The 26,837-nt window shown below is 44.6% G+C and overlaps 2 protein-coding genes across 3 annotated transcripts; one reads left to right on the top strand and one right to left on the bottom strand.

Moving 5' to 3' along the window:
* Positions 1-3,222: 3,222 nt before the first annotated feature.
* On the top strand, positions 3,223-11,285 carry PPP1R14D (protein phosphatase 1 regulatory inhibitor subunit 14D). Of its 2 annotated transcripts, XM_009277537.2 has the most exons (4): positions 3,223-3,479; positions 8,083-8,178; positions 8,392-8,424; positions 10,464-11,285. In XM_009277537.2, exons 1-4 carry the CDS (start codon positions 3,297-3,299, stop codon positions 10,530-10,532), a joined length of 381 nt encoding a protein of 126 aa, XP_009275812.1. In that variant the 5' UTR covers positions 3,223-3,296; the 3' UTR covers positions 10,533-11,285. The 2 variants fall into 2 exon arrangements, with proteins under 2 accessions (XP_009275812.1, XP_009275811.1); XM_009277536.2 differs by having other exon boundaries at positions 8,392-10,534.
* A 4,203-nt stretch (positions 11,286-15,488) lies between these two features.
* Positions 15,489-26,404, bottom strand: ZFYVE19 (zinc finger FYVE-type containing 19). Its single transcript, XM_019471585.1, has 11 exons — positions 26,384-26,404; positions 26,204-26,325; positions 24,315-24,368; positions 23,619-23,779; positions 22,213-22,358; positions 21,195-21,309; positions 20,419-20,628; positions 19,831-19,910; positions 19,004-19,114; positions 17,444-17,586; positions 15,489-16,017 (listed from the first exon to the last, which is right to left on the bottom strand). The coding sequence occupies exons 1-11, from the start codon at positions 26,402-26,404 to the stop codon at positions 15,951-15,953; spliced, it is 1,230 nt and encodes a 409-aa protein (XP_019327130.1). The 3' UTR covers positions 15,489-15,950.
* Between the last annotated feature and the right edge of the window lie 433 nt (positions 26,405-26,837).

The raw sequence follows: 26,837 nt of genomic DNA, 5'->3' as shown, positions 1-26,837 counted from the left end.
GCCCAAGTATGTGTGTTCACTTCTGAAATTTTGGTCCAGGTTGTATGCCCAAGGCTATAAGGAGAGATAACTAGGTTGAAAATAAGATCTCATCTCCCAGCCATGCCTGAGATCTCTGAGATCCCCCCGCTGTGCACGTCCAATCAAAATGGTGAATGTCCTTCTGTCCCTTTGGCCACCTGAATCTGCTGTGATGCGAGGAAAGGACAGGATGGGGTGCAGCACTGTGAAAAGAGTCATGCAGCTGCTTCTTGTTTGGTGGCAGCTGGCACTTACCAGCACTGGCAGGTGGCTGCTGCACCCGTAGGAGATGCTGCCTCGTTCAAAGGGGACGATATCACTTACCCTGTATGAGGCACCCAATCCTGTGCCTGCAGCAACTTCTACCACACCCTCACGGAGTGATCTTGCACACAGTCTTTTTGCTTCTTCCTCTTGCTTTAATGATAGAATAAAATAGTTTATTACTGGAAGAGGCCTAGTTTAGCTGTAAACATTTATTTCTGTATTGCCACCTTCTCATTACAAAGAATTCACGACTAAGCTCATAAAAGCCAAAGCAGTATGATGAACATCCTGTAATCTGGCTCATTTTGGCCTACAGCTTTCCTGAGAGGGCCTCTGACATCCCCCTCTGAATGCCTTATTCCATTGTAGGGTGACACTGATAGAGCAGCACGAGGGCACCAGGGTCTGCTTATTACTTTGTCGATAGAGTGCGGACGGTGAGGTGAGACTGCCGGTGGACCTTTTCAGATGTGGTATCTCAGCGCATCGCTTATGCTCAAGTGAGGTTACAAGTCAACAGCGGCTCAAGCTGCTTGAAGAGCCATCAGGACAGGTTATATTCCTCTTTCCCTCTTCCTCACACTTACCCTGTGACCTCTGGATCCTGTGCTTCATAAATTCAACTACGCTGGCAGAAGATTAACAGGGCAAATCCCATCTTTCTTGTAGAGGTGAACTGAACTGCTCAACAAAGAGCACCAGCGTCAGCACAGGGGTTGGAGGAAGGGGGCAACTTCCCTGTCAGCCCTTCAGCCGCTGCAAATTTTTGGATTGACTCAGGGATGCCAGGTAACTTCTCTTGTAAGTCTGGTCCTCGTTCTCTGTTCTTAATGCCAGCCTGTCTGGAGTTCCTCGGGACCAAAGAAAGTATAGGTTGTTTTCCCCTGTTAAAAAATGTCAGTCCCTGAACACCAAAATAGAGCATTTCTATTTGGAGACAGGAACTTGACACCTGGCAGTGTGTGTCCTTTGGTCCAGAGTTACCTTGTGAAAATCTGCCCATGTTGGGCCAGCATATTAACCTCTGAAAAGTCAATAGTTGTAAACACATTATAGGATGTTCAATGGGATTTGCAAGGTTTCTAACAGTTAAGAATCTCTGAAGAATCTGCACTAACTGAGTATGCTCTGAGCCTCTCACAACATGGATTTTTCTGGGAAATTTTGGTCTAAATAAGGCAGTTTTAGGAGTGAGATTAGAAGGAGGATACAGCCAAGCAGTGAGGAAAAAATGGGTAAAGCTGCTTAAATTAAATAGCTGACAGCTGTCTTCTGAATAGAAATTTTAGGCTGTCTGAAAAGCAGAGGAGATTATATCAGTTTCAGGTATACTTTAATACTTTATCCCTCACTGATGTGGAAGCAAGTTTCAGGATCAGCATTTTGTGGAATTTTCTGTCAGAAAAGGCTTTTTTTTTTTGCTCAAATTCAGGATGAAAAGAAGGGCTGGAATGGCCCTGCCCATTTTTCTATCACCCTGTGTGCAAGATGTTGCTGGCTGGCTGTACCACCATCCCTCTGGGCACAGGAATGTGGCTTTGGCAGGGGGGCTGGGTCCGACTTCCAGAGGACAACAGCCCCCCTGCAGACTGCCCCATGCTGCCTGGCAGCAGCTGTGAGTGGGAGAAGGGTTGGTTGCTTTTCCTTTGGTTTATCTAGCTCTTGGTCTCCAAACTGGAAGTACCTTGGCTGCCAGGGGCAGCAGAGACTTACTTGCTTTTTCCACGTAAATCATGAGACTGGGGTTGTTGGATCTGCTTCATGATGGAGGGTCTCAGCTGGTTTGTCCGTTTGATAGGGCAGCTCCCTTGGCAGGTCGACGGAGGGCTCTGGGAACAGATGAATAAAGACGTGTGATACAGCATCTAGAGGGCACGCAGGTGTCCCAGTGCCCTGGCACCCGATAAACACAGCCAGCCTGATTTCTGTTCCTCTGAACAGTGCTGCTCGCACGTATCCTTCTAAAATAGGGCAATAATGCTGCAGACCTTTAACCTGTCTTCCAGTAAGAAAGAGATTGTAAACCAAGCAATGATAATATATAGTACGATAGCAGTTTATGACGCTTCAGCAGGTGAACCTGTTTAACATGAATACTTTTCTGTGGGAAGGAAATAGTGCTATATCCCTAGACAGGCCTTCCCCTGCAGTGTCATCATGTCAAATACTATACTTTTTGTTTTTAATAAGAGCACAGATATTTTGTTTTATCTCAGAAGTGCCTTGCTCAAATGATCTCAAATTCAGGCCACCGGGATTTCTACAGACATTTTTGAGCAAGCTGGAATAAATTTACAGGTTGTAGAACAATGTAAAACGGGACTGCTGAGTCCAAGTTTGGCTTGCAGTGTCACTAACCTAGTATTCCCACTCTTGTAAAATAGTGGATGTAGCCACCTGACTCCAGACCACTTCTCCTTATCTGTGCTGGGTCCAGTGCTTTAGCTGGAAAATGCCAAATACACCATTTCAATGGGAGCTAAACGCTGTAGCTGCAGGCAGAGTAGTTTACAGAGGCTTGTAGAGCTCGAACTCAGCAGGATTCAATGCATTATGTATGGATCAGCCCTCTGGAATTGCACATGCACGTAAGTTATGCCTGTAGGAAAACAGTCATTTAAAACCTCCTTTTTCCTCACCTCTTGGAGCTGACTTGCGTTAAATATTAACAAACTTGGTTCATCAATTCCCTGGTTCACTTGGCTTCTTTTAACAACAGATGTTACTACAACAACTTCTCTGCCTGCCTCCCTGCTCCTGTCAGCACAGCTGATGGTGAAACCCAAGAATCTGCTCCTGTAACTCTGCCTGCAGAGCCTGGCTGCTGCCCCGGCCGTGTGGTCTCCCCCACCTCTCTCCCTGGGATCACCAATGCTGCCCGCCTTTGGCGTCTGTGAGTAGCTTGTGCTGTGAGCCAGTAGTTGCAGAGAGGTGTTGGTTAAAGGAGACAGAGAAAAGGAGTGAGGGAGTTCCTGCTGTCAGAGGAGGAGAAGGAGGAAGCGGTGAGCATGGCCAGCAACTCCAGCGCACTGCCCCGGGTGACTTTCCAGACGCCAGAGAAAACTGGGGAGGAATCATCACACAGGAAACTGGGCAAGTTAACTATAAAGTACAACCGCAAAGACCTACAGCGCTGGCTAGACCTGGAGGAATGGATCAACGCCCAGCTGCAGGAGCTGTACCAATGCCGGGTGAGTAGCTGGGGCAAATCAGCCCCTCACTCGTCAGGTGAACGGGACTAGAGGCCCCGCGTGCTGGGACAGAAGTTTGCTTGCTCTGCCTTACTGGAAGTACCTTCTCACCTTCGGTCTTCGTTAGGTATCTCATTGCCACCTGCTACAGCACTCTCTCTGACTGGTGTGCCTGCAGTCGGCGAAGCTTGCACCAATATAATCCAACTAGGTTTAAACTCTCTGGTCTTGCACCTGCTGGGGGGGTGTAGCTATTGCTCAGCACGAGTGCAGAACCTAGAGAGATGTACAAACCCAGAGTGATTCTTGTTACTGAGCTCCATGTGTGAGTGGCTTTGCTGCAAGCAGTATCTAAGCTAGCTGGGTTAGAGTTATCAGTGTATCCTTGTTCCTTTGGTCACAACAGTGTAGCTATAGCTGCTGTTTGAATGAGACACTCCGGATAATGCCGTATCTGTAGCTGCTGAGTCTGGACACACTACTGGCAGCAGGGAAAAAAAGAAAAAAAAAATACATTCTCAAATGTAGAGATCTTATGCCTTCACCTACACAAATCCCCAGAGCTGTCTTCCTTGCCTGAGATTCCCTTTGCACCAGGAACAGTCCCTCCTAAATTCTTCCTGCCTGTCTGAGAGCTGTCCCACTAAGAAAGATCCAGGAGCGCCGAGGTCCAGCACCTGAATGGTACCAGTCTTTACTTGAGATGTTGCAGGGTACATTTTTTCTTAAGGGTAGTGTGACATTTAAATCAAGTTCCAGCACTGGCTGGATACACTGAAATTTTAACCTGGTAGTATCACTTCTATTCATATTTTGTGCTTAGATGGATGGCACTTACTTACACTGGGAGCTTTCAGAAGGGATAGTGCTTTTCCATGTTTGAGATAATTCCTTTGGAGTGTGGTACAGGAAAAGGTGAAAGGATTTCCCATATTGTACATCATGGTCTTAAACCCATTTAAACAGCTTGACTAAGCGTTTTGCTTTTATCTGTAGGGCAATGGCTGATGCAGTAAGAGAACATAGCTTTCTTGACTCACAAGCCAGTACATCTTCAACAGAAGACATAGATGGGTTTAACAAATTGTGTAAAAGAGCTTATTCATGTCCTGGATGGGGATGGACTAAATGAACTGTCAAGCCGTTTCTGCCCTGTTTTCTGTATTTGCACCCCAGCACAGCGTTAAGCACATTTTTGAGATACAAGGAAAAAAGAGCTGATGATTGCTTAGAGTCTTCCACTCTGAGCATCAGCAGTTTCAAATTGCAATCAACAGTGGAACTGGACATGTTAGAACAGCCCAGGAAAGGTGATTTTTGTGCTATATGCCATGATGGTACAGAGAAGCTTTTGCCTGCCCAGGCTGATTTTCTGGGCCTGAGAGCCATAGAACGATGTCAACTCCATGGCTGAAGAGCCAAACTTCAGGAACTGTCTCTGAGGCTGTCTTTATTATTGTTGTTGCTGCTGTTGTGCCGTTTCTGCCCTGTTTTCTGTATTTGCACCCCAGCACAGCGTTAAGCACATTTTTGAGATACAAGGAAAAAAGAGCTGATGATTGCTTAGAGTCTTCCACTCTGAGCAGCAGCAGTTTCAAATTGCAATCAACAGTGGAACTGGACATGTTAGAACAGCCCAGGAAAGGTTTTTTTGCTATATGCCATGATGGTACAGAGAAGCTTTTGCCTGCCCAGGCTGATTTCTGGGCCTGGAGAGCCATAGAACGATGTCAACTCCCATCTCTGTGAGTGAAGAGCCAACCTTCAGGAACTGTCTCTGAGGCTGTCTTTATTATTGTTGTTGCTGCTGTTGTTTATTATTATTATTATCATCATTATTATCATCATTTTCTGTGTGGCTGCTTCCTATTTGATATTTGTGGGAATGTACCAGGTTCTCATGCCATGTTGGGAGAGAAAAATAGTTTCTGTTCTAATTTATGCTATATGCAAAGAACATGCAGCAGAAAACAAATATGGAGAAAAAGGTCTTTCCTTCTGTCACAAATGCTTGGCTCCTCTGAAAATGAGTACATTACTGCTCCTGGTTTGTTGATTAACATTCTTAGACTTCCCAAACAATTTTATAGCTTGTTTAGTAAAAATGACAAAGGATAAAAGCTCATAATCTCTTCAAGACTTAATTGTGAATTTCCAATTGTTTTCTATAGTTTATGAAATTATAGTAATAATCTTGATAATGCATTATGAAACATTATATAGTGTCCATAGGAGCAGATGTTATCGTTAGACCTAGTCAGACAGGCAAAATTCAGCGTGTTTGCGAAGTGCTAGAGGGGTGGTCCTGGTGAGTGAAAGCTGTTCAAAAGAACAGCGGCAGTGACAGTGTCGACTGCCAACCATGCCTGCACTGGCGTTTAAGGGACTGTCCCTGGGGTTGATAGCTCAGTTCAGAGAGCCCTTAGCCTGACTGTTGAGATTTGCCAGAGCTAAGCAAGGAGAATGGCTGCTGCTTTGTGTAACAGAACATCATGCCGTTTGGGGAATTACTGCAGTTTTAAAGAGAAGGTTTGGGGGTTTCCTTTTAGATAGATGAGAAGCACTTGGTACCATTAGTAACATGACCCAAGATAAGGCTCCCTGTGTGCTACTCCTACTTGCCCAAATCTACATATGTACACTTGTAAAGGTGTCAGAAAAACAAGCCAGGTTACGTTATCACTTCTGGTTTTCTGCGAATTAGGAGCAGTTTACCGTCACCAGAGTAGCTGCCCAAAGGGGATATTTTTTCCCTACTACAAAATCCCAGCAGGCAAGAGTGAGAAATCCAGCGATGTCCTTACGGGAGCAGATTGCCAGTGGATTGCCTTTGTTAGCATCTCTCCAGCACAACAGATTTCCCGACTTCCTGGTGTATTTGGGCCAACTTAAGAGATTTGCTACCAGGAACTACATAACATGATGCTGTGCCAGGTCAGAGACTGTTAATAGGGTACAACAGGGGGTTACACAGGATCTTTTCAAATAAGTACATGTGCCACAGTAAATTACTTGTAATCCCCCAGGTGTCCAGCGGGTCCTCCTGCTCTCCTCTGTGCATTGTGGCAAGACTATTTAGTTAGCCCTGCTAGTCTGGGCTTCCTTGGATCCATCGGCTTCCATTACATTGTCTCTTTGTCAGCTTCTTCCTTTGCTCCACCTGCCCTTGGCAGTGCAATGGTCCTCAGCATCTTCCAGAAACCCATGTGACAGAGTCAGAATAAACAGCATTGCAGATTCAAATGCCAGGAAAGTTAGTTCAAACATAGCCTCCTGATACAGACAATCTGAATGCTATGCTATTTACTATCATGAGGCTTTTTGCAACAAAACTAAGACTTGGGAGACAATTTTGATTTTCAAGATGATTCCCTGCACGTGGAAGCCAGAACACCATCCATACTAGGACCAGAAAGCCATAGGGAGTTCCTACCCTGTCTCACCCTCCTGGCCTATTTAGCTTCTTAGCCAGAGACAAAGTCAGGCTGGATCAACACCTGTTGTCTAAACAGTCATGTGAAAACTATTACTTTGAAGAAGAAATGCTGTGTGGGTCACAGTACAATATATTTGACTCTTTTATTATTTATTGTTAAGTCAGCTGCATAACAAAGCTGAACAAAGGTTTTCTGTTTCCTCTCTGGCTTGGTATCAAGAGATTGCTCGGAACAAGTTTCTTTTTTCCCCGTAAATATTGCCTTTATTGTTTAATGTTTTACATACACATCCATAAATGTTACCCAGCAATCAGGTACCACGCTGTTTACTCAGTATCCTCATTCTGCTGATTACTATGTTCAAATATCACTAGTGTTGTGTTGTCAAAGACTCATTTTGCAAATACATTGGAAACCACAGCCTGCTTTCCTTACAGTCTTGTAGAGACATGTGGAGCTAAAATGTGTCTGTGATCGAGTTTACAAACGTTTCCAGCTAACACCTCCATACATTACAAGATTATTACTCCAATCACTAAAGCTTGAGGTCTCTCTTACATTAAAGGAAACTATTATATCCCTCTCATGTCTGTAAGAGAAAGCTGCCAAAATATTGTTAGGCCTTTCAAAAGCATAATTGTTTTTCTCTCCATTACTGCAAAAAGCCTTGGCGTAAATACCAACTATGTCAATGTATTTAGCCTAAAAGCCTAAAATCCCCTTGTATTAGTTGAGCCTCTCTAAGATTAAGCCTGCTGGATTTCTGTTTGGTGAACGCTTGTGCACACTCTTCATAGATGAGGGTTGTCCCAGGCTGCCTTACATTTTTTGCACTGCAGCTGGCAACTGCAGTTGCATATTCTTGAAAGGGTTTTCCCATGATGGACGACAATCCCTGAGCTGTGGTATCAAGTGTTGAGGTGGGAAAAGATGAAGAATGTGTACATCAGGATGTGTGGCTGTAGGAGACGCCACAGAGGGGCTGGAATCCACGCCCTCTTTACAAGATCCTCCTTATTTTGAGATGATTTATATCTTGACCTCAACTTTGCAGCATAATTTTATTGTAACTAGTTCCTTCTCAGCTGCTCAGTTCTTTAAAGATGGCCTCTAGAGCTCGTAGAAGTTTGAAGGTTTATTAACTGTGTATTTATTTTTTTTTTTAGCTAAGAGAGGAAACAGAGGCAGCAACTCCTGAACCACAAATTGATCTTGAAGATCTCCTGGAGGTCCCTAATGAAGAACAGAAATTAAAACTACAGGTCAGATAGAGGGACTTGGTGACTTTAAGTTAGGGACTCCCTTTATAAAGAGAAGTAGTGGTGTGTGGGGTACAGAATATATGTATACAGTGTTGCATGATGCTTCCCTGTGTCTTAGCCTGTCAAATGTAGTAAGATTACATACCCTTTTTGTAGGGAGGGGAGAACAGGTCAACTCATAAAATACTAAAATGAGTCCTCCTTGGTTTTTAGGAAATCCTCCATGAGTGCTCCAGCCCGACAGAGGTGAGTGAAGCACCATCAATATATATATATATGTTATACTGTTCTGTAAGAGTGTGTCTTTGTTGCTGCTTGGCTGAAGCGCCAAGATGTTACTGTACCTAACATGACGCTGCAGATTTGTTTAATTCCCAATGGGAGGTGTTTGCCACTTTATCCTGCTGTGATAGAAAAATACATGTAAATCTACATGGATGAGCTGAAGGCAGACCAGTGGAGCAAATAAGGAATTACACTTTACAACCAAAGAAAGTTCATTCCATGTTTTGGACATCCTAAGCTGACCAGGCTGAGTTGCTATTTGCTCCTCAGCGTAGAAAAGCCATAGACAGTGATACAGCTCACATAACCGTCTTGCACACTGTTAACTAAAGCATTCTTAGCTTAAACCACTCTAGTGTTACGAGCGACAAGAATGTAGAATGGCCCTCAGATTGGATTGGGCAGATAATTGTTGAGCAGTGGCCACGTAAGTTAAGTTTTACACGTGTTTTTTCTTTTCCCCATGTGAACTTTACAAGTACTGGTTTTGAGTTAGAGAGTTAAAGAAATCCCACAAGCTGTCACAATGTCCAAAGGAGTGGAGCCCAATGCTTTGCTGTGTAGTGCATGTACCACACAGCAATTGCCTTCACTGCACTGCATACCTGTGCAAAATGAGGTCTTCCATCACTGCTTCAGTCACATGCATTGCATGTGAACGTTGTGCTTGGACATCATTCATCAGTCTCCACATCTTGTCAAGCCTATATAGCTGTACAGTGATGAACATACAGAAAATGAGGTGGATGCACGACTATCATTGAAATTAAACTTGGCTGTAGCAACCATTACAGATAGTCTCCTAGCAGGGGTTCAGCAGACAAGGCTGGCAATAGGGAAATAGTTTTCCGAGTGTCTGAATTTCAGATCTTAGGCAAGAACCCCACATTCCCAGAGAGATAACTGAAAAGAGTTTGCTCTTCTTTTTCATGAGCCGTGAAAGTGTCTTGCAGACAGCATGGTACTTGCTAACTGCTGCCCCTTTAGCAAAAATACGTACTTTCACCCTGGTGATCTTGAATCCAGTCCCCTTGAAAGATCACAGCAGCCTATTTGCAGAAAGCAGAGAGAGGAAACAAACTGGTTTCCTCTGAAGGGACTGACGGAAAAGGTATGTATGATCCTAGGCATTGACTTCCAGAGCATGCTGTGGCAGGCAACCTCTGATCACCCAAGTGAGGAAGCTGGGCTTCCACACAGCACAGATGGTAACAAGCTGCAATACTTCCAGTGACCTTGCCTAATTACAAGGACATGTAGCTATCTGTTTGGGTGAAGAAAGGCTGCGCACTCCTTTATGGTGATGTTACTTGTCATGCAGGGGGTAAAGTCTGCACTAGTCACATTGACTTCTGCTTGGAATAACCAGATGGTCCAGTTTAGTTCATAGTACTTGGCTGTGTCAGCAAAGTAGTCGAGGTTTATCTCCTGCCTGCTCTGCCTGTCCTCAACCCCTGCTCCAGGTTATCATTAGTCCTACGGGTGTTTTGCTCCACCTCTTCTCTGCCGGCCACTTCCTTGTAGAATTGGCACAGCTCTAAGATGGTTTGCAATCCACAACATGGAGCTTTACAGGTTCAACAAGAGGGACAGCTTGCTTTGCCCTAGATTGGGAGGGCAGCAGAAGTGGGCAGGAGGTTATGGTGGCAACAGGAAGCAGTGGAACCTAACAGAGGACAACAGCATCCTGAGGTCATCTCAAGGTGGAAAAAGTAGGTAGCTGGGATGAAGGGGGCAGGCTGGCTCCTGGGGAGAAAGTAAACAAGGCTGCTCCAGAGGGAGACAGGGGAAGGGAAGTAGAGGGGCTTTTAGACCCTTCTCATCCATCAAAAGGTCTCCTTCCCTAAGCTAAGAGATAGGTTTGCTCGATACATGTCAAAATTCTGGTTTCTGCTCAACATGAAGGCGAATGTGGGAATAACGCAAGTGCCATAGTACTCTTTGGGCTGGTGAGCACTGGAATTAACGTGACAACCTTCTTCAACCAATTCTCATTGTAGGACTTCATTACGGAATTGCTTAGTCGATTGAAAGGTCTCCGGAGAGTCACCAATCCTCAGAAGAAATGACCTTGCCCACATGGAACACCCAGCTTTGGTCACATGGAAACGTGTCTCTTCCCCACAAAAACCAGGATCAGCAACATCACTTCAGAATATGTTTAGGACTTACTGTTATTGAGAAACATCACCAAGTTTGCGAACTTTGTCCCAGTGGTTTGAAGTCTCCACTCCTTCCAGATCTACGCGCACAGCAGGGAGCTAGATTGTACGTTTTCTTGATCCTTAAAGGGCATGTTAACCTGGGGAACAGGACAAGATGTCCTTCCTTTAGTTTCTTCTAGGAATTTCCATGCTGGCTGAGGAGCACTGAATACAATTCTCAGGAGCTCATCAAGACTTCTTTCTTTCCATCCACTGCAAGGAAAACAAGGCATTGGTTATCACTCATTCATCAACATGGAAAATCAGTTACTGTTAAGCTGCACGCTGTTTCAGTCTGGCTGGGACCCAGCTGTTACTGCTGTACCTGACTCTACAGCATTGCACGTACTTTGTAAGTCTTACTAAGCCCTGTTATTCATGAAGGTCGGACAGAAAATATACAGTAGGATGGAAGGAAAATGTTTGAGTGCACCTGGTCTACTTAAGGGGAAGTTAGTGAAACAGCTGCTAAGGCTAATGGAAGAAAGATTGCTTTTCCTTTTTGTGGAATTTAGGACTTAATGATCTAGAAGTGTCTTCTAAAGGAGCAAGGTCTGGGAATGATTTTTCTCATCATTTAAAAAGATGTTGGAAAAATGCTTATTTTGTATATTAAAACAGAGAAAAACAGCTGTGCCCTGCTTGCTTTTGCTCTCTTCTTAGACGCTAAAGAAAAACTGAAGTGAAAAAACACCCGCTCCCAATTTCCCTGCACGGAGCATCTTGGAGCAAGTCTTTTGCAGACAGGTAGGTCTCACAAATGAGAAGTGAGGTAGGACACATTGTCTTGCTGCACAAACTCTTCTGGCTACAACTAACGTATGGCTGGAAAAATACAGAGGAAACTACATCCAGCCTCTCAGCAAGTCAGTAACTTGACACATGTGGCTAGGAAATAAGACAGCAAAGGGAGGCTGATTGCTTAGGCAGAGTAGACTCTCACATTATATCCTGCGCCTACGCTCTCATGCCTGCCACTCAAACACAAGAGATGAGTTGCTGAGTCATATCCAGCGGGGCTCCTATGTAACAGTATGTTCAAGGCTAGCTTTTGAGTACGTGTTTTGTCAGACAGGGACAGAAGGGGCCAACTCTGGAACAAAAGGGACGTGCAGGTTAGCTAACAAAGACAAACAAGAACTCTTGGGTTGGACCAGTAATATCTTAAATACATTAGTCTTTTCATCTTTATCAGTAACAGGGTGACGACTACTGCCTTTTGCTTCCCTCCTGTTTTCCAGCAGAAGTGTCAGTGAACAAGCTGTGGGCTGTGCACATCTCTGAGAGGACAAAATCCAAACTGCAGTAACAACTGTGATGTGAGGGCTTGCTTCCCTTCACATGCTGTTCTTGTATGCGACAGCCTCCTGGAAGTTAGCAAGCCATGCAGCTCATACCTTGTCCTAAGGCTGCTCCAAGAGGCTCTACGCCTCACCCACTAGGTTGGAGAAATAGCCTTTCTTTATCAGGTCCATATATATCTATGATAGCCCTAGGGACATGCAATTTTTGGCTTAGTAAGGGGCTAATAGGACATGCCTGCCCTCCTGAAATCTCAAATTTGTAAGTAAAATAACAAAATCCAGAGCTGCGCTGGTTGTAGATCTGGCATTGCTCATGGATTGACAGCTGCTCACTCATATCACACCCCTTGAGAAAGCAGAGCAGCACACTCACAAAGAGCTCTGAGCGCTGTTAAAAACACAGACTAGGTTCAAACAGAAGTTCAGAGGGAAGATCTAGGTGGACAGGCCATGAGCTGAGTGTCCTAAACTAGAGCTATAATTAGCTGCAGCACAGTAATGCATAGGAGTCCAGATTAATTACTTACCCTACCAGGAGGCTTTGTTTTATTCTGCTGAGCTGTGACAGCACAAAGACCCGAGATGCCTCTCCTCTGGCCCAAGACATAGATTTTTCTCCACCCTGGGCATTGTTCTGTATTCCCTCAATATGGAGTGATGCAAACAGAATTTTTGTCTGTGCTTTAAGGCAGATGTTGTTAGAACCCAGGAAAAAGCAGGTTCTAGAAACTCTGCTTGACAGAAGTTGTCTTTGGGCTTACTCTGCAAGTAGCAGAAAAAGAGTAAGCTGCAGCCCGTGATGTGCAGTTGGTTTTGATACATAAGGACATCAGTACCACATGAGAGTGCTTCAAATGAGCACAGTGTGATCATGGGGAACAAAGCCAGATGTGGCCAGTGCTAGATGATTTTTCTCAGCACCATCACTAGCATAAGGCTGTAATGTTTGGTATGCAGATACTGTGTAAGAATGTTTCGGTAAAGGAACTTTGCCCTCTTGATTATACTAAGATAACTCAGAATGTATGAAAGTTCACGTGCTTTTCTAATTGAAGGTTTATGAAGGTGTATAAACTAACCTTTAATGCAATTTTCCCTTAGTTATAATCAACACTTACATTGCATTTAAAAATATTCTGGCTGCTACATTTGGACACATGACCATGTTACAGCACTTGAGACAACATGCATGCTCGTGAACCACAGCAAATGCAAGTTAATGCAGTTTAACTAAGCTGAGACCTCTCTTTGTAAGATAATCTGAGTTCAATCTTGGGTTATCATTATTTTGAATTCTTGTTGGGCTGGAGCCTACATTTGATAGTTCACATACAAAACATTTCGAGAGGGAAAGAAAATCTTTTTGTGCCCTCATGGCATGCTACAAAGACAGAAGCAAAGCAGCTGATTCTCTGTCTTGAAGATACCAAGCTCTCTTCAATCCTTGAATGGCTATGACCGAAGTTGATCTGGCCTGTCAGGAACTGATTGTTTACCAGTATCTTTACTTGTTTACCAGCACCTTTTCAAAGACAACAACAGGGAGTAAGCAACACAGCTAAAAGTGCACTGCCCACTTAAAGGTCACGCAGCATTCCTCTTTCACAATGACAGATTCAGCTAGGTTTGCCTCCTGCAGACAGGTGATCTAGATACCCCTTCTACCCCTCCTACATGGAGGTCACTGAGGCAACAGCTACAGTGGGAATGGCTTTTCAGGGGAAAGTGATTGGGCTGCCACTGAAATGGCCAATTACATGCAGAAAGCTCAGCAGCCACAAAAACATCCATTAGTGGGGCAGGGAAAGCATCAGCATCTGTGCGTATGACTGAAGAGACTCTTCCATATATGACTAAGTTCTATTTCAGGTGTTGGGTTGGGTGCATTTCTGGATTCCTTGGGATGACCCCACAGAAACCAATCTGGGAAACTAAATAAACTGCTTCCAGCTGTAACCTGCTCCTTTACTACTGATGTGAACAGGGCAGGGCTTACAAGACACAGGCTGCCTAACTGCACAAAGAGCTCAAAGTTTGGTTGCGGCTGATGAAGCATGTTGCAAGTAGCGCTCCAGCTCATAATAAGATATTTTTAAAAAAAAAAAAAAAGCAGCTGTAAAGCAAGAATTAAAATGTCTGCTAACTGCTTGGAAAGGACACAGGCTAAAACCCAAAGGAGTGGATCAGTCTTAGGAGAGATATAAGAACAGGTATTTGCATCTTCTCCTGTACATGCAAAACACAAAGGATTTAACCTAAGACAGAATTGGGCTGTCTTGGTATCAGGCTAATTATCCGGGTCAAACAGCAATGAAAAAATGTCATTCCTACAATAACACTAAACCAGAACACCATTTTGTTTTCATTTTTAAGACTGCAAGCTCCTCAGGGCAGTAACTCTCTACTTAAATTTTGTGTAACACAAGACCCATTGAGAACTCTTGCATCAGAGCAACTCAAGTAGTTTTCCCAAAGAGAGGCACTGGTGAAGCAAGGACTGCCAGGAGAAAGAAGATCCTCCACAAGAGTCAGGTTTTGCCACCCCTTCCTAACAAAGGGTTTTGATGGCACTGCGGGATAGACTTGCGATTTTTAGTGTGTTAACCTGCAGTATTACTATTCTACATTGTCTGATACAGGTTTCTGCTGAAGGGCGTGATCTAGTCCAGCATGTTAGCACAAACCCATCTTCAGCAGTAGTTTAATTTATTTGCTGTGCTCTGACCAGGGGTGGCTGAGGTGCAAGCAAACACTGTTTCGTCAGCTCACCTACAGAGGCAGTGACCTTAACCACAGGGGCAGGGCAGACAGCTGGGAGCGGCAGTGTCAAACCAGACAGGCAAGATTCATTGGAAACTCCCTGTCAAAGGCAAATCCTTGATTTTTTTTGCCACTGGAATTTGTCAGCCTTAGAGAGCTGTCTTAGAAGTCACATTATAGTCCTGGGAAGAGCTCATCCTGATGGGATATTAGAGCCAATTTAGGGCAAGTTTAGTCTGGTATTTGAAGCAATTCTGGGTGCTTTGGTCACTGGCAAGTGCCACTTGCATCTGGACTGTCTTCCAGGGAGGGATATGAGCATATTAAACTAAGCTTCTCTCATAACCAGATAAAGAGCATCACACAGGTAACATCTTTATCCTACCAGGGGACCAAATAATAAACAGAGCCAAACCCCACTTTCAGACTAATACAAAACTCTTCCAGACTAACATGCTGCTCTTACAGACCACATGGAACCTTGTCACAGCCACTGCAGATCACTGCTGTGCATCAGTAGCAGATTACCTTTACAAAGCATCCTTCATTTCAAGTACTTGAGCAACACTGCCCATCAAGGCAGAGTAGCCCCTGCACCTTTTCCAGCCATGCCACAGAAACATTTTTGATGACTTCATGATCCTTCATTTCTTTCCCTAAGCCACCTGAGACTAGGACTAAGATACCATTACAAGAGGGCAACACTTTGTAAAGGGCTATCAGGCATTTCCAGGAGAGACATTAACCACAGGCCTTCGTAAATAGTTTTTATTATGCTTTGGAAGTTATCATCACACACGTGATCACGACGTAGACAGTTTTCTTAGTGCAAAGTGCTTTGCTGCCTGTTGAACCAGTGTGTAAGCTGTTAGCAAAAGCAGGAAGTCACTTATCAGCCAGTCAGTACTGCCTTAAACACATATCTTTACTGCTACCCACATTGCCTTGCCATCTGCATTTATAGACTCATATCCACCTCCTCATATCAAGTCCTCATTTATCCCCAAGCATGCACAGCAAACCCTGCACTTCTCTGGTTGTATTTGTGAGGACAAAGTCACACACCCTCCAAGCCTCTCTCAGATTACAGCACATCCTTTAACTGTCCAAAACATCACCCGTTTTGGCTGCAAATCCACTTGGACTCTTCCCATGTGGCCGACTCCTCTCTTTTCCCATTCTCCATCTCCTTTTCTGCCCATGAAGAGCGTGAACACTTCTACTTGCAAGGAAGATGATAGCGGGAGGTGTGGTGGTCCTTCAGGTCAAACTCATCATGGCCTTCCCTGAGAAGCAAACACAAAGTGCAGTCAGAAGTTAATACCCAGGCAGGGAACTCACCCTTAGTCACTGCACAAGACGTCTCCTAGCAGCCCTTAACTAGAAACCTATCCCAAGGGTTAGCTGTGAGGACCCGACTGGCAGCCACGCGGACTGATTACTTAAGATACTTGCTTGTAACAGAAACCTCTGAGGTGCTTTGTGGAAAGGTCTGCTCATCCTTGTCTGCTGGAATGGGAAATGACAATAGGTCCTTCTGTCTCTTTCCCTCTTTGAGAGATTCATGTAACCGGTGGCTCATTTTCAGCACCATGTCTGTGATTCCCAGGCACATTAGCAACTCCTATGACAACAGTCAAAATGACAGTCTGCTCCACACAACTCTGAAAAATAATTGTTGTGGCTAAAATGCAGTGTATTGGCAGCTGTCTTAACCATGCTCAGAAGCAGGCAGTGTTGAGTAAGACACAAGCTTGCATCTGCAGCATGCAACTGATACACTTACTCACTTGCCAGACTGATGATTCTGCTTTTACTGATGTTTGCTGTCTGATACTTTTGTTTGTTTGTTTTGTTTTTAATCATCTAACATTGCCAGTCATATGTTTTCTTACCATTTTCATATGTTCTCCCCCACTCCATTTCCATCTCTCTACAAAAACATTTGCAGGAAATGAGAGAATATACACAAAAGCATCTCTTACTATCCCAACCAGATTCTTAGCATCCTGCTGTCTAAATGTCATCCACCACTAATCTGAGAACCCAGCCAACTACCCAATACTTTTGAGGCATGAAAAAGAGAAGCCACACAAGCTGTGAGGAATAGCTTTGTATTCAAAGGAATTAACCCTCCAAATCTGAGACATGCAACTTTTTTGTCAAAAATCAAGCTACAGATGTTTAAGAACCAAGACTATAGCTGCTGCAAGGCCTGACTGAGCAAAAAAGGCTCGCCCATACATATTTCAACAAAGATTTTTTTACATGGTTTAAGACTGCAGAGTCTCAACCTAAGAAAAGCCTCAGGAATTTATACTATCTGATCTCCCCTCTTATGGGAATCCAGCACAGATCATCCATCAATGTCATTAACAAGCCATAGGAGTCGCTGAATAATGGTCTCGCTTATCCCATCCCACGCAATGCAGCACATCAGCTGCTCCAGACAACACTCAGACAATATGCCCAAACATGCACTGGACCAGTACAGACAGAACATTTCTGCCTAGGACCAGTTTAGCCCCTGAAGCCTGGGATAACTACTGATCGCACAAAGTATTTCCATAACGACTAGCATTCAGCTCAGATGTGGGTTCTTCAAGTCTTCCCTCCTACTGCCTGCTTTTCTGCCCAACAGGAAGAACAAATAAAAGCGGACAAGCTTACCTGTGACCAGCCTCTCAGATCAAGAGGAATTTCAAGACTTACCGAAAACAGCGCTGGCAGTAGAGATCTCCATCACAGCCATGGCAGCGCAAAGTGGCATCTTCGTTGCAGATACAGCACCAGGGTAACTCATCCTCATCACTGTCATCTGTCCTGGCAAGAGCTGTGGTGGTTGGAGTCTGGCTCTAATTCACAAAGAAAACAGACACACAGAATTCAGACCCCAGCAGAGACAATACAGGACTTTCACTGTAATGTATGATGGCCACAATGACATCTCACATGGTCCATAGTTCACTCTCTGTTGATCCTAAGTCTGTGAGATGAACTTGCCCAGAGCCCAAGGATAGGCTCCATATGTATCTAGATCGTTAAATAAAACCCCAAGGTACTCCCTGTCATTTGCTCATGAATCTATGTCGCTCGGAAGGTACACAGGTATTCACCCTCATTTAGTGTCTACAGCAATATACACCAACATTGTCCATACTGTGTTAAGGGCATGAAGCCCAGATCTCCTGGCAGGCACCACAGCAATACCAAGCGATAGACAATCTCTGCTGCAAAAGCAAGCGATCAAGCACTTTTGCTGAAAGCAGTTATGTGGGAAGGGAAAGCAGTGGGGACGTGTGGGGGTGTTTTCTCCCTGTTACAGAAAGAAAACTGGGGGACAAAGGAAGTGATTTGCCAAAAGGCCCCTACTATCGATTTGTATCTGAGGTTGGACCAAAAAGATCTTCTGAAATCATAATCTAAAATCTATCTGTAAGGCCATCTATTGTCTCCTTCTGCTTTACAGAGAACTCTTGTGGAACTGAACAGCCATATACACACTGGGACACAGTGCCTGGACACTGGCAAAGGCAGCTTCCTAACAGAACAGCAGTAAGATGGCACTATATTTTAAATCAGTAATCCCAGAACACAAGGTGGCATACCTATGAGATGGATGTTTTCAATAATGCTTACAATTCAATAATTTCTTCCACTGGGGACAGGCCTGTCAGGTGTCTGTGAGTCACAAGTCCATTTAATTTTTGAAATACACATTAGAGAATGTGTATGTATTTCCGTAATAGGCTGGAATCCATTCTGAGCATAGGATATCTTATTACTAATTCCTTCCTCTGACGTTATATGAGAACACAGACAGTCGATTACTATCTAGAGGTTCTATTCTGCATATGCTGAAAGCACTGGCAAACTTCCCACTTAGCCTGGTTCAGGCTGTATGCTACTAGACCGTGGCCTTCGTGGTCTAATTATATTGGTGAGTTAAAAATCCCTTCTCTAATATCCACCTTGCGAGGTCTATGCTAACTTCTCTGGGTTTAGAGGACACCATTCCATTCAGCAGAAAGCCATCCTGAAAGGAACTGAATTCCAGGGAGCAATTCCTTTTAAAAGTACAAGGATGACTCACAGCTGTGCTCAGGGCTGGTCAGCCTTGCAGAAGCCACCCAGCTTGTCTGCTCTGCGGAAGCTGGTTGTTTTTTTTTCTTCTGCATCAAGCCTAGGATACAGCAAACTTTTGCTGCAGAACTGTACTCTCCTGAGACCCTGGAACATCTCATTTCAAGAGATCCTGACCAGCTCACCGACCTTTTGCTTTGCTTTCTTACGCAGGTTCTGTTGCGAGAGTCCTGGTTCGGTGGTCTGATCTGGAGGAATGTTGAATCCACTTGCTTCATCCAGGGCTGCTTCCTCTGTGAGCTGGTAACAACAGAAAGCAAGAAGCCTCTTGTTTCAAACACAGTTGGGAGCCTCATTCTAGGCTCTAAACCTCCTGCCCTTCTCCTTGCTCTCATGCAGTAACAGGAGATGACAAATCTGAATACATCTGGTGTTATCCAGACAGGTGTGAGCTTGCTCACACTGCACTCTGAACGGCGTTGTACATTGTGAACAGTCAGTGTAGCAGCAGGGGCCTTCAGCTAACACACTGCTTTGCAGTGCAGCTATCAGCAGACCCTCAACATCATGCTAATCACGTGCATGTAGTCTGTAATCAGGCAGAAACTTAAGCACAGAAAGCTCATGCCTGCTTGCAAGACAATTCATAGATATTTTAGAGAGAAATCTAGGCATAAGCTGCGCTAAACAGCACATATCCCATCATCCATGTTCTAGCTGGGTGGGGGATGAAACAAGAAGTAAGGAAGTACCAGCAGAGTGGGGTTGGAGAGGAGACACACACCACAGGAGACACTAAGCATGAATGAGAAAGACAATGTGACAGACTAGAAGTAATGTTGTCAATCAATGTAGCTGAATGGCCCATGGGAGCTAGTATTGGAAAAGCACTAGGAGGGGAAGGAATGAAACTCTGCCCAGGAACAGAAACACATCCTTTGCACGCTCACCAGGTAACACAGACACTGGGAATAACTGAGAGGAAGATAAACAAAGCCACAGCTGCCACTTCTGACCTGTTTTAGCACTCTGCAAATGGCTTCCTCCTCAGCCACTTCTTCATCACTGTCAGGGAGTTTATAGGTTTCCAGTGTAACTGCAGGAGTAAGAGACAGGAGATTGTAACCCACACCTGCCTCAAACCTTGTGCCCACTTATGTGCCAGAGACAATCCTTTGTGGTGTGAGCTGGTTTTGGCATTCTGGCTCTGGCACAGACCGATCCTTTTCAGATGGGGACTCCTCAAAAAGGGCGTTACTGTTTGTTTTGAATACTGGAAGAGGGAAGGAAAAAATCCCCAACCAAAACCAGAGCTTTGCTTTTAAAAGCTTTGTTAACCTCACCAGAGCATGCTAGAATTATCTCAAAGAAGGATGCAAGACAAAGCAGTCTGACCTTACAGCTCCGGCCTTTACCCTCAACTAAGATCTTTCATACTGATTTCATGATCAACCAACCTGTACAACTTTACAGACAGAACCAAATCTCAGTCTGTTTCTTGTAGAATAGAGGAATTAAACGGATAAATGCCTCTCAGAAAAGAAATTACTCTGTCACAGGAACTTGGTTCCTCTCTTGACACTGTATTCTCATCTGCTACCCACCTTTCTCTGGGTCCTCGCCTCTGAGCACTGCCAGTCTCTTGGCAACTTGTAAGATCTTTTCCTGCCTAGTGTTCTCTTCCCGCAGCTCAGCAGCAGCTTCTGCCAGAAGTTTATTCTTCTCTTCCTCTAGCTGTTTTGGGTCCAGATTTGCAGGGCAAATACAATCTTCACTTTCCCGATTGAGATCATTCAAACTTTGGCTACTAGCAGCTGCAAACAGACACACAGAACATGCTGGTGACTCAGCAGCAATGTTCCTTGGGCACAGACAACACGACTAAAGCAATGGTATGACAGCAGCTTGCTGCTCTCCATTAATCTGGGTAATAATGGGAGAAGGCATGCCACAGTAGGATCCAGACTGTACATGAAGAGAAGAAAGTGAGCTAATCTGTCTTTTACAGTGAGATTACAGAGAAAGCATTGCAGCTGGGAAGATAATGGTATCCCAGATTCTGATGTTTTGTAACAGAGCACAGGTGTGCTAGGAGTAGCAACAGCTCCTCCCCAGGGAAGGGTCACCTTAGAGAAACAGAGAGGAACAACCTGAATAATACAATCCTAAGAAGAAGGAACCATCTCCAAGCAAAGACAACGAGACCCAGTATGGAGCCAGATGGCTGTTCTTGGCCAATTTGGGAGTCATAAGGGGGAGATAAGGACAAACTGGACATCCACCTCACCTGTAAGCTAGATAGGGAGGCACATATTCCCTGCTCACTATAGCACATACATTATTAGACAAGAAACAGGTCTTTGGAAGCCAAAATAGATACCTTGAGGCTGGACTCTTGGTCTGTAATGCTCATCAATGGCAACTTCCTCAGACAGTTGAGTTAACAGGTCATCTGTCTGCTGGACCAGACTTCTGGTATCAGGAGGTTGGTGCACCTAAGAAACAAGGAGGGCATGGGAAAAGGCAAATGAGTGGAAAGTGGCATACTCAATCAAAGGAAAAGTTTGGTAACCAAGATCACCCTAGGTGGGAGCAGCATAAAAAGATGCATCCACTGATCTTGAGAGTCTCAGCTTACGGTTATCTGGTGTAAGACTTCCAGGGCTTCATTCTCAGAGGTGCTGAATGCGCACATCTCTAAAAGCAGTCACCCAAACAAGGCAAAGTGGTGCTGAATGTATAGGAGTACACGCTGCTAGGTCCCAACCCCAGGTCTGCCACTACCTTCAATGTAAATAAAGTGCCATTCTCAACAGTGCCAGCCAGCAGCCCCACTGAGGTCTATCATAACAGCTGGGTGTGCAGCACTGCTGAAAAAGGAGCATGAGGAAATGATTTCTCGGGGACAAGATCATTCATTTTGAAGGCTTTGAAGGCATATATCCAACTCATTCCTCTACAATCTCAGACTAACCACTCTGTGCTTCCATTTCTGGAATAATTAACAGGATTTTGCCCAGCTGGGATGCAGTAACAACTACAAGATACAATTAGAAGGTAGGGCTGATAAGCCCTAAACACAAACAGCTCTGAAAAAGTATCAGACCACTTAGGTATACAAATGGGTTGAGAGGAAAAAACTTAGCATCTATTGTTAAAAATAAACACATGAACTACATTTGACATAAAGGAACATACTACATTCAAATTGAAGCAGTGAACTGGTAAAGGCTGGCCATTTCCTTCTGGAGCAATGACACAAACAGGAAGCAGAGATTTCTGAAGGGAGCCACCTGGACACAAAAAAGCTGAAGAAGGAAGAACGGCTAACATGCTGGAACACCAGTTACTGTGTCAGCTCAGAATACGTTGCTGGCTAAAGAGCTGAGGTAGCTTACAGGTCTGGGAGCCTGCGAAGGAGGATCTCTCCCCTGCAGGACAGCCAACCGGTCCTCCATCTCCTGTGTAGATGGAACAGGTCCCTGGCAGTCCTCCTTCAGGGCAGCCAGCCTAGCTTCGATCTCAGCCTGGGTAGGGATGGACTCTGCAATTCAGAAAAACCCAAGGGAGGAGATTACTCTGTTATTGAAAACAAAAGGCTTCAATTTTTTTTTTTCTTAAAATTTTATTTCTTTCTGGAATCAGACTCTGAACACCTGAGCAAAAACCTCCCTCAGCCCCTGACGTGAATAAGGGGTCATACTGCAGTGACTCGGAGACTACCCTAAGACTAACTGCTATCCTTTTCTTCCAAGTCCTTGCCTCCTTCACGGTTTATCTCCTAGCCATATGGCGAATATTAGGGTAATGTCATTTGGCAATCAGCTGACTAAGGATACTAGGGACAGGCAGAGAAATAAGTGTCATTTAGGCAGTACAGTCCATTGCTCCTTCATCTCTTAATGTAATCCTAGGCATATCAGACTGAAACCCTCCCCTGCCACATAATAGGACAAGAGGAAATGGCCTCAAGTTGCGCCAGGGGAGGTTTAGATTGGATATTAGGAAAAATTTCTTCACCGGAAGGGTTATCAAGCATTGGAACAGGCTGCCCAGGGAAGTGGTTGAGTCACCATCCCTGGAGGTATTTAAAAGACGTGTAGATGTGACACTTAGGGACATGGTTTAGTAGTGGACTTGGCAGTGTTAGGTTTACGGGTGAACTTGATGATCTTAAAGGTCTTTTCCACCCTAAACAATTCTACAATTCTATGATAATCAGGTAACCACTTTGCAGTGTGTTCTTTCCCTTTTAGAGATCACATACAATTTTTTTAAATAGTTTATTCTCCCACAAGCACCACAAGGCTGTCCCAGAACCTGACAGCTGTGGACTGGGATGAGAGTCCTTTTTCTCCTCTGTGGGGCAAGGCTGGCCAGAACATAATCCCACAGAGACTGGCACTGCTGTTGCCCAGGACAATGACCCACAGGAAATCTCCTGCAGAATAGTTTGGCCAAAGACCCTCATTTCATTCTGCTCCTATTGGGCTTGACACAGGCTTTTACCCCAAACAATGGAAAATGAGAAAGTGATTTTACAGGTAAGATACTGCCCCAAAACTGAGAAGCAGTTTCAAGGGAAACCCCAAGAAGCAAAAAGAAACTGGAACATTAATCTAAAATCATTGTAGAATCTGGCCATTGTGGCAGCAGGACGTGGACGCTCTGTCCAATTTTAACCGTTCAATTCCCTAAAAAAGCAGCCTCTGAAAGCCTAGCACTTCCCCGTCCCGCCAGGTTCCATGTTCCCCAAGTAGTAGTGTTCCCACCCAAGGTATCTCCGGTATCCTCCAAAACTCACTCGGTTTCCTTTCCTCCCTAAGCCTCTCCAGTCTCTCTGCAATAGCTCTATCTTCTTTTGAGAGACCCTGGTATCTGGAGCCTGCTTGACCTGGGGGTTTTGCAGCTGCCTTCTGTTGTTCTTTCAGCTGGTTTTGCTTAGCCTCAAACGCTGCAACACGCCTGTGACAAGGATGGAAAAAAGACATGACAATTGAGAACAGGGGTTTAAACCCTGAGATATGAAAACATCCTCTGTGAACCCAAAAGGCTATTTGAAGAACATCGGTGTAGAACAGAACAGAAACCACTCCCTCCTGTACCAGGCTCTCCCATATCAGCACAATGAGGTACTCCCAAGAGTAAGGAAAACCTTAGCTCACAGGAGCAGCACACCTGGCACCATTTCCAAGGAGACAAGGAACATTTCACTACCAGGTTCCTGTTTCCAAGCCAACCCCAATCAGTCACAGATGAACATAGGCAGGTGGCCGGAGTCTATTCAAAAGAGAAAACCGCCCCCCCCCCTACCCCCCCCAACAAACAAATGAAAAACCCAAACAACAAAACAAAAGCCCCATCCTTAATCTAATTCTAAACAAGCAAATACCCACATCACAACCCCCACTTTTGCTGGTCTCTATAGGGGAAGAGGAGCGAGGGCCTGAAAGGCTACTCTGCAGCAGAAACAACCATCTGATTGGCAAGTGCAACTCACTTTTTGTAGTTTTCTGGTGGTGACCATTTTGCTGAATTGCTTTGAGATCCCTCTCTGGAAGACAAAACCAACAGTTTCTCTGAACTCAAGATACTGGCAATGCTTCAATCATCTAGTCTCTCAACTCAAGAGGAATCGGTATACGTTTCTCGACCTCCTGGTACAGTCCCTTTCATAACCTCATTAATATGGAGAGTGATCAGCTTATGGAAGGGATTAAGATAATATAGCTGCCTGAGATGGCAGGGGACTTCATGTCTAGTCCTTTGGTCCAGTTGTTTTGCATCTGGACAAAATGTGATTTAATATGGTCACCAGTGACCCAAAGGAGGAGGGGCTGAAATACCCTTGCCTCCCACAGCCTGCGCCTCCCAGTTCAGAGAGCAGGTAGAGAGTAGTTAGGTAAGACTCCCAATGTAATTAGCTTCCATGCAGCAGGACACTCTGAAAGGAGCTGTGGCATGCAACAAACACAGAATTATATAATGCACAAGCTAAACAAAATGTTACAAAAATTGTTATATAACCACCAGTATCATAACAATATCTTCTAGCGCACTTGAACGCTGCACACCACAAACATCTTGTGTAACTATCTTCTACTTTGCTGTATTCAGGCTGAGCTGCTAAACTACACACTTACGCAAGGTAGTTAGCATATTTTATTCATTCTTAGAAGTCACAGCTACAAACACATCTGTGCTGTGCTAAGGCCTGTATAATAACGAATGAATGCAACATTGCTGGACCACTTTCCAGTTCTAAGGTTTCAATTCTGAAAGCTATTTGCATGAAGAACAACAATACATGCAGCTTACAGAGTTGCAGCCTACATGTATTATCTACCTGCTATCCAGTCAGGGAGGACTTTTTTCTGCTCTAACTCTACAGAACTGATATTAAACGGATGAGAAAAAAAACTCAAAAGAAACATGGAGAAAGGCTGCCCTGTTTTCTTAATGGCTTTGGAGTTGTAAAGGGAAATCAGAAAATTTCAAAACTGAAAGACTGAATACTGTATTTTCACCATCAATAGCTCATACTGTTTTCATGAGCCAGTGCTCCTGAAATGAAGGCCCCTGCTAATGAGAGGCTCTTCTCCTTTAGATACCTGCAGAGCCAGAAAATTCCCCACTCACTGGTGAAAATTCCTTGCTATAGGACAGAAGTGAGGAAGAGAGGTAAGAGAAATGCAAGAGAAGGAAGAGGACACAGAAGAATTGGTTGAGAGAGGGGTTCTGGTGTACACCTGTGCTCTTGTGTTACTTGTTCACGTGTATAACCCATACTGCTACTGAATTACATTTTTTTGTTTTCAACAGGCAATCTACAGGTTATGTTTGCAAATTTTTTTTTTCTTTTAAAAGCATACCGATTTTATGCTAGAAAATTTTAAGTCTTCAGGCTACACATAGCAGAGACCCCCCAACAATGAGGATTTGTGTCACTGTTTGCTCACAGAAGTAATAACACTTTGAAGACCTTACTGTCAGGCTGTTCAACTACTACACATCTGAAAAGACTACCAGTGCTTTCAAAAGGGTGTAGATTTCTGGGCAATAACACAGTGGGGCTTAACCTTGTCTCATCTAGCTAAGATATCCACAGGCATTCAGTGTTCATCCATGAAAATTTAAACCTGTTTTTTTCAGACTACTGTGTCACCATAGAGAACAGCATCGCAAATCCTGATTCCTATCTTTGGACTGCACAGCTCATGTAACAGCAGTTCAGTAATGGCCTGCCTTGAAACTCCAGGGTACAGGCAGCGTGCATGCACAAGTGCAAGGCACAGCTCTCACGCAGAAATCTGCAACACAACATTGGGATGCAAAATGAAGAAACAAAGCAGGACACTGTCTTTGGGTGAGGAAACACTCCCGTCTTACCCTGTTAGTTTTCCATGACACTGCTTGCACACCTTCTGCTGAGTGCTTCCACAGCGGGGAACAACAGCACTGAAGCTAAGGCAGCCTGAGCAGAACGACCGTCCGCAATTCTTGCATCCACACTGCGGAGATACAAGAGAGGGGCAGGACAGGGCTTCATTACCTAGTCACCATACACACCCCATTGCTCTGGCTGGCCATATGGAGGAACAATGCCCATGCCAAGGTGCACTAACGATAACGCTGCGGTTATGCTGATTTTTTAAGAGAACTGTATCGTTAGCTGCCGCTGAAGATATGGAGACTCTTGAGAGCCTTTGAGCAGCAGCACGTAACTCCTGCTAGAAGCAGAGACACCACTTCATCGCATAGTATACTAAAGTGTGCATGTGGGGAATTCTCTGAGACAACGACCGAATATTGCATTAGAGGGATGACACCTAACGACGATTTTTTTCCCTATTTTTGCAGTGACCGCACATATTTAAAGACATCGGCACCACGAGAGCTCAGCGAGCAAGCAAGGACACCACCACTACGACGCTGGTCGGGAAGCGTGCCTCGGCGCCGAGAGAGGCAGGCTTCCCGCTTCCCCCCTCAGGCCCTCGCACTGCGGGGGAGGCGCCCGCGGGGC

The sequence above is a fragment of the Aptenodytes forsteri genome, unplaced genomic scaffold (genome assembly GCF_000699145.1).
Source record: "Aptenodytes forsteri isolate BGI_AS27 unplaced genomic scaffold, ASM69914v1 Scaffold146, whole genome shotgun sequence".
Lineage (NCBI taxonomy): Eukaryota > Metazoa > Chordata > Aves > Sphenisciformes > Spheniscidae > Aptenodytes > Aptenodytes forsteri.
This window is presented reverse-complemented; position numbering and strand designations above follow the sequence as displayed.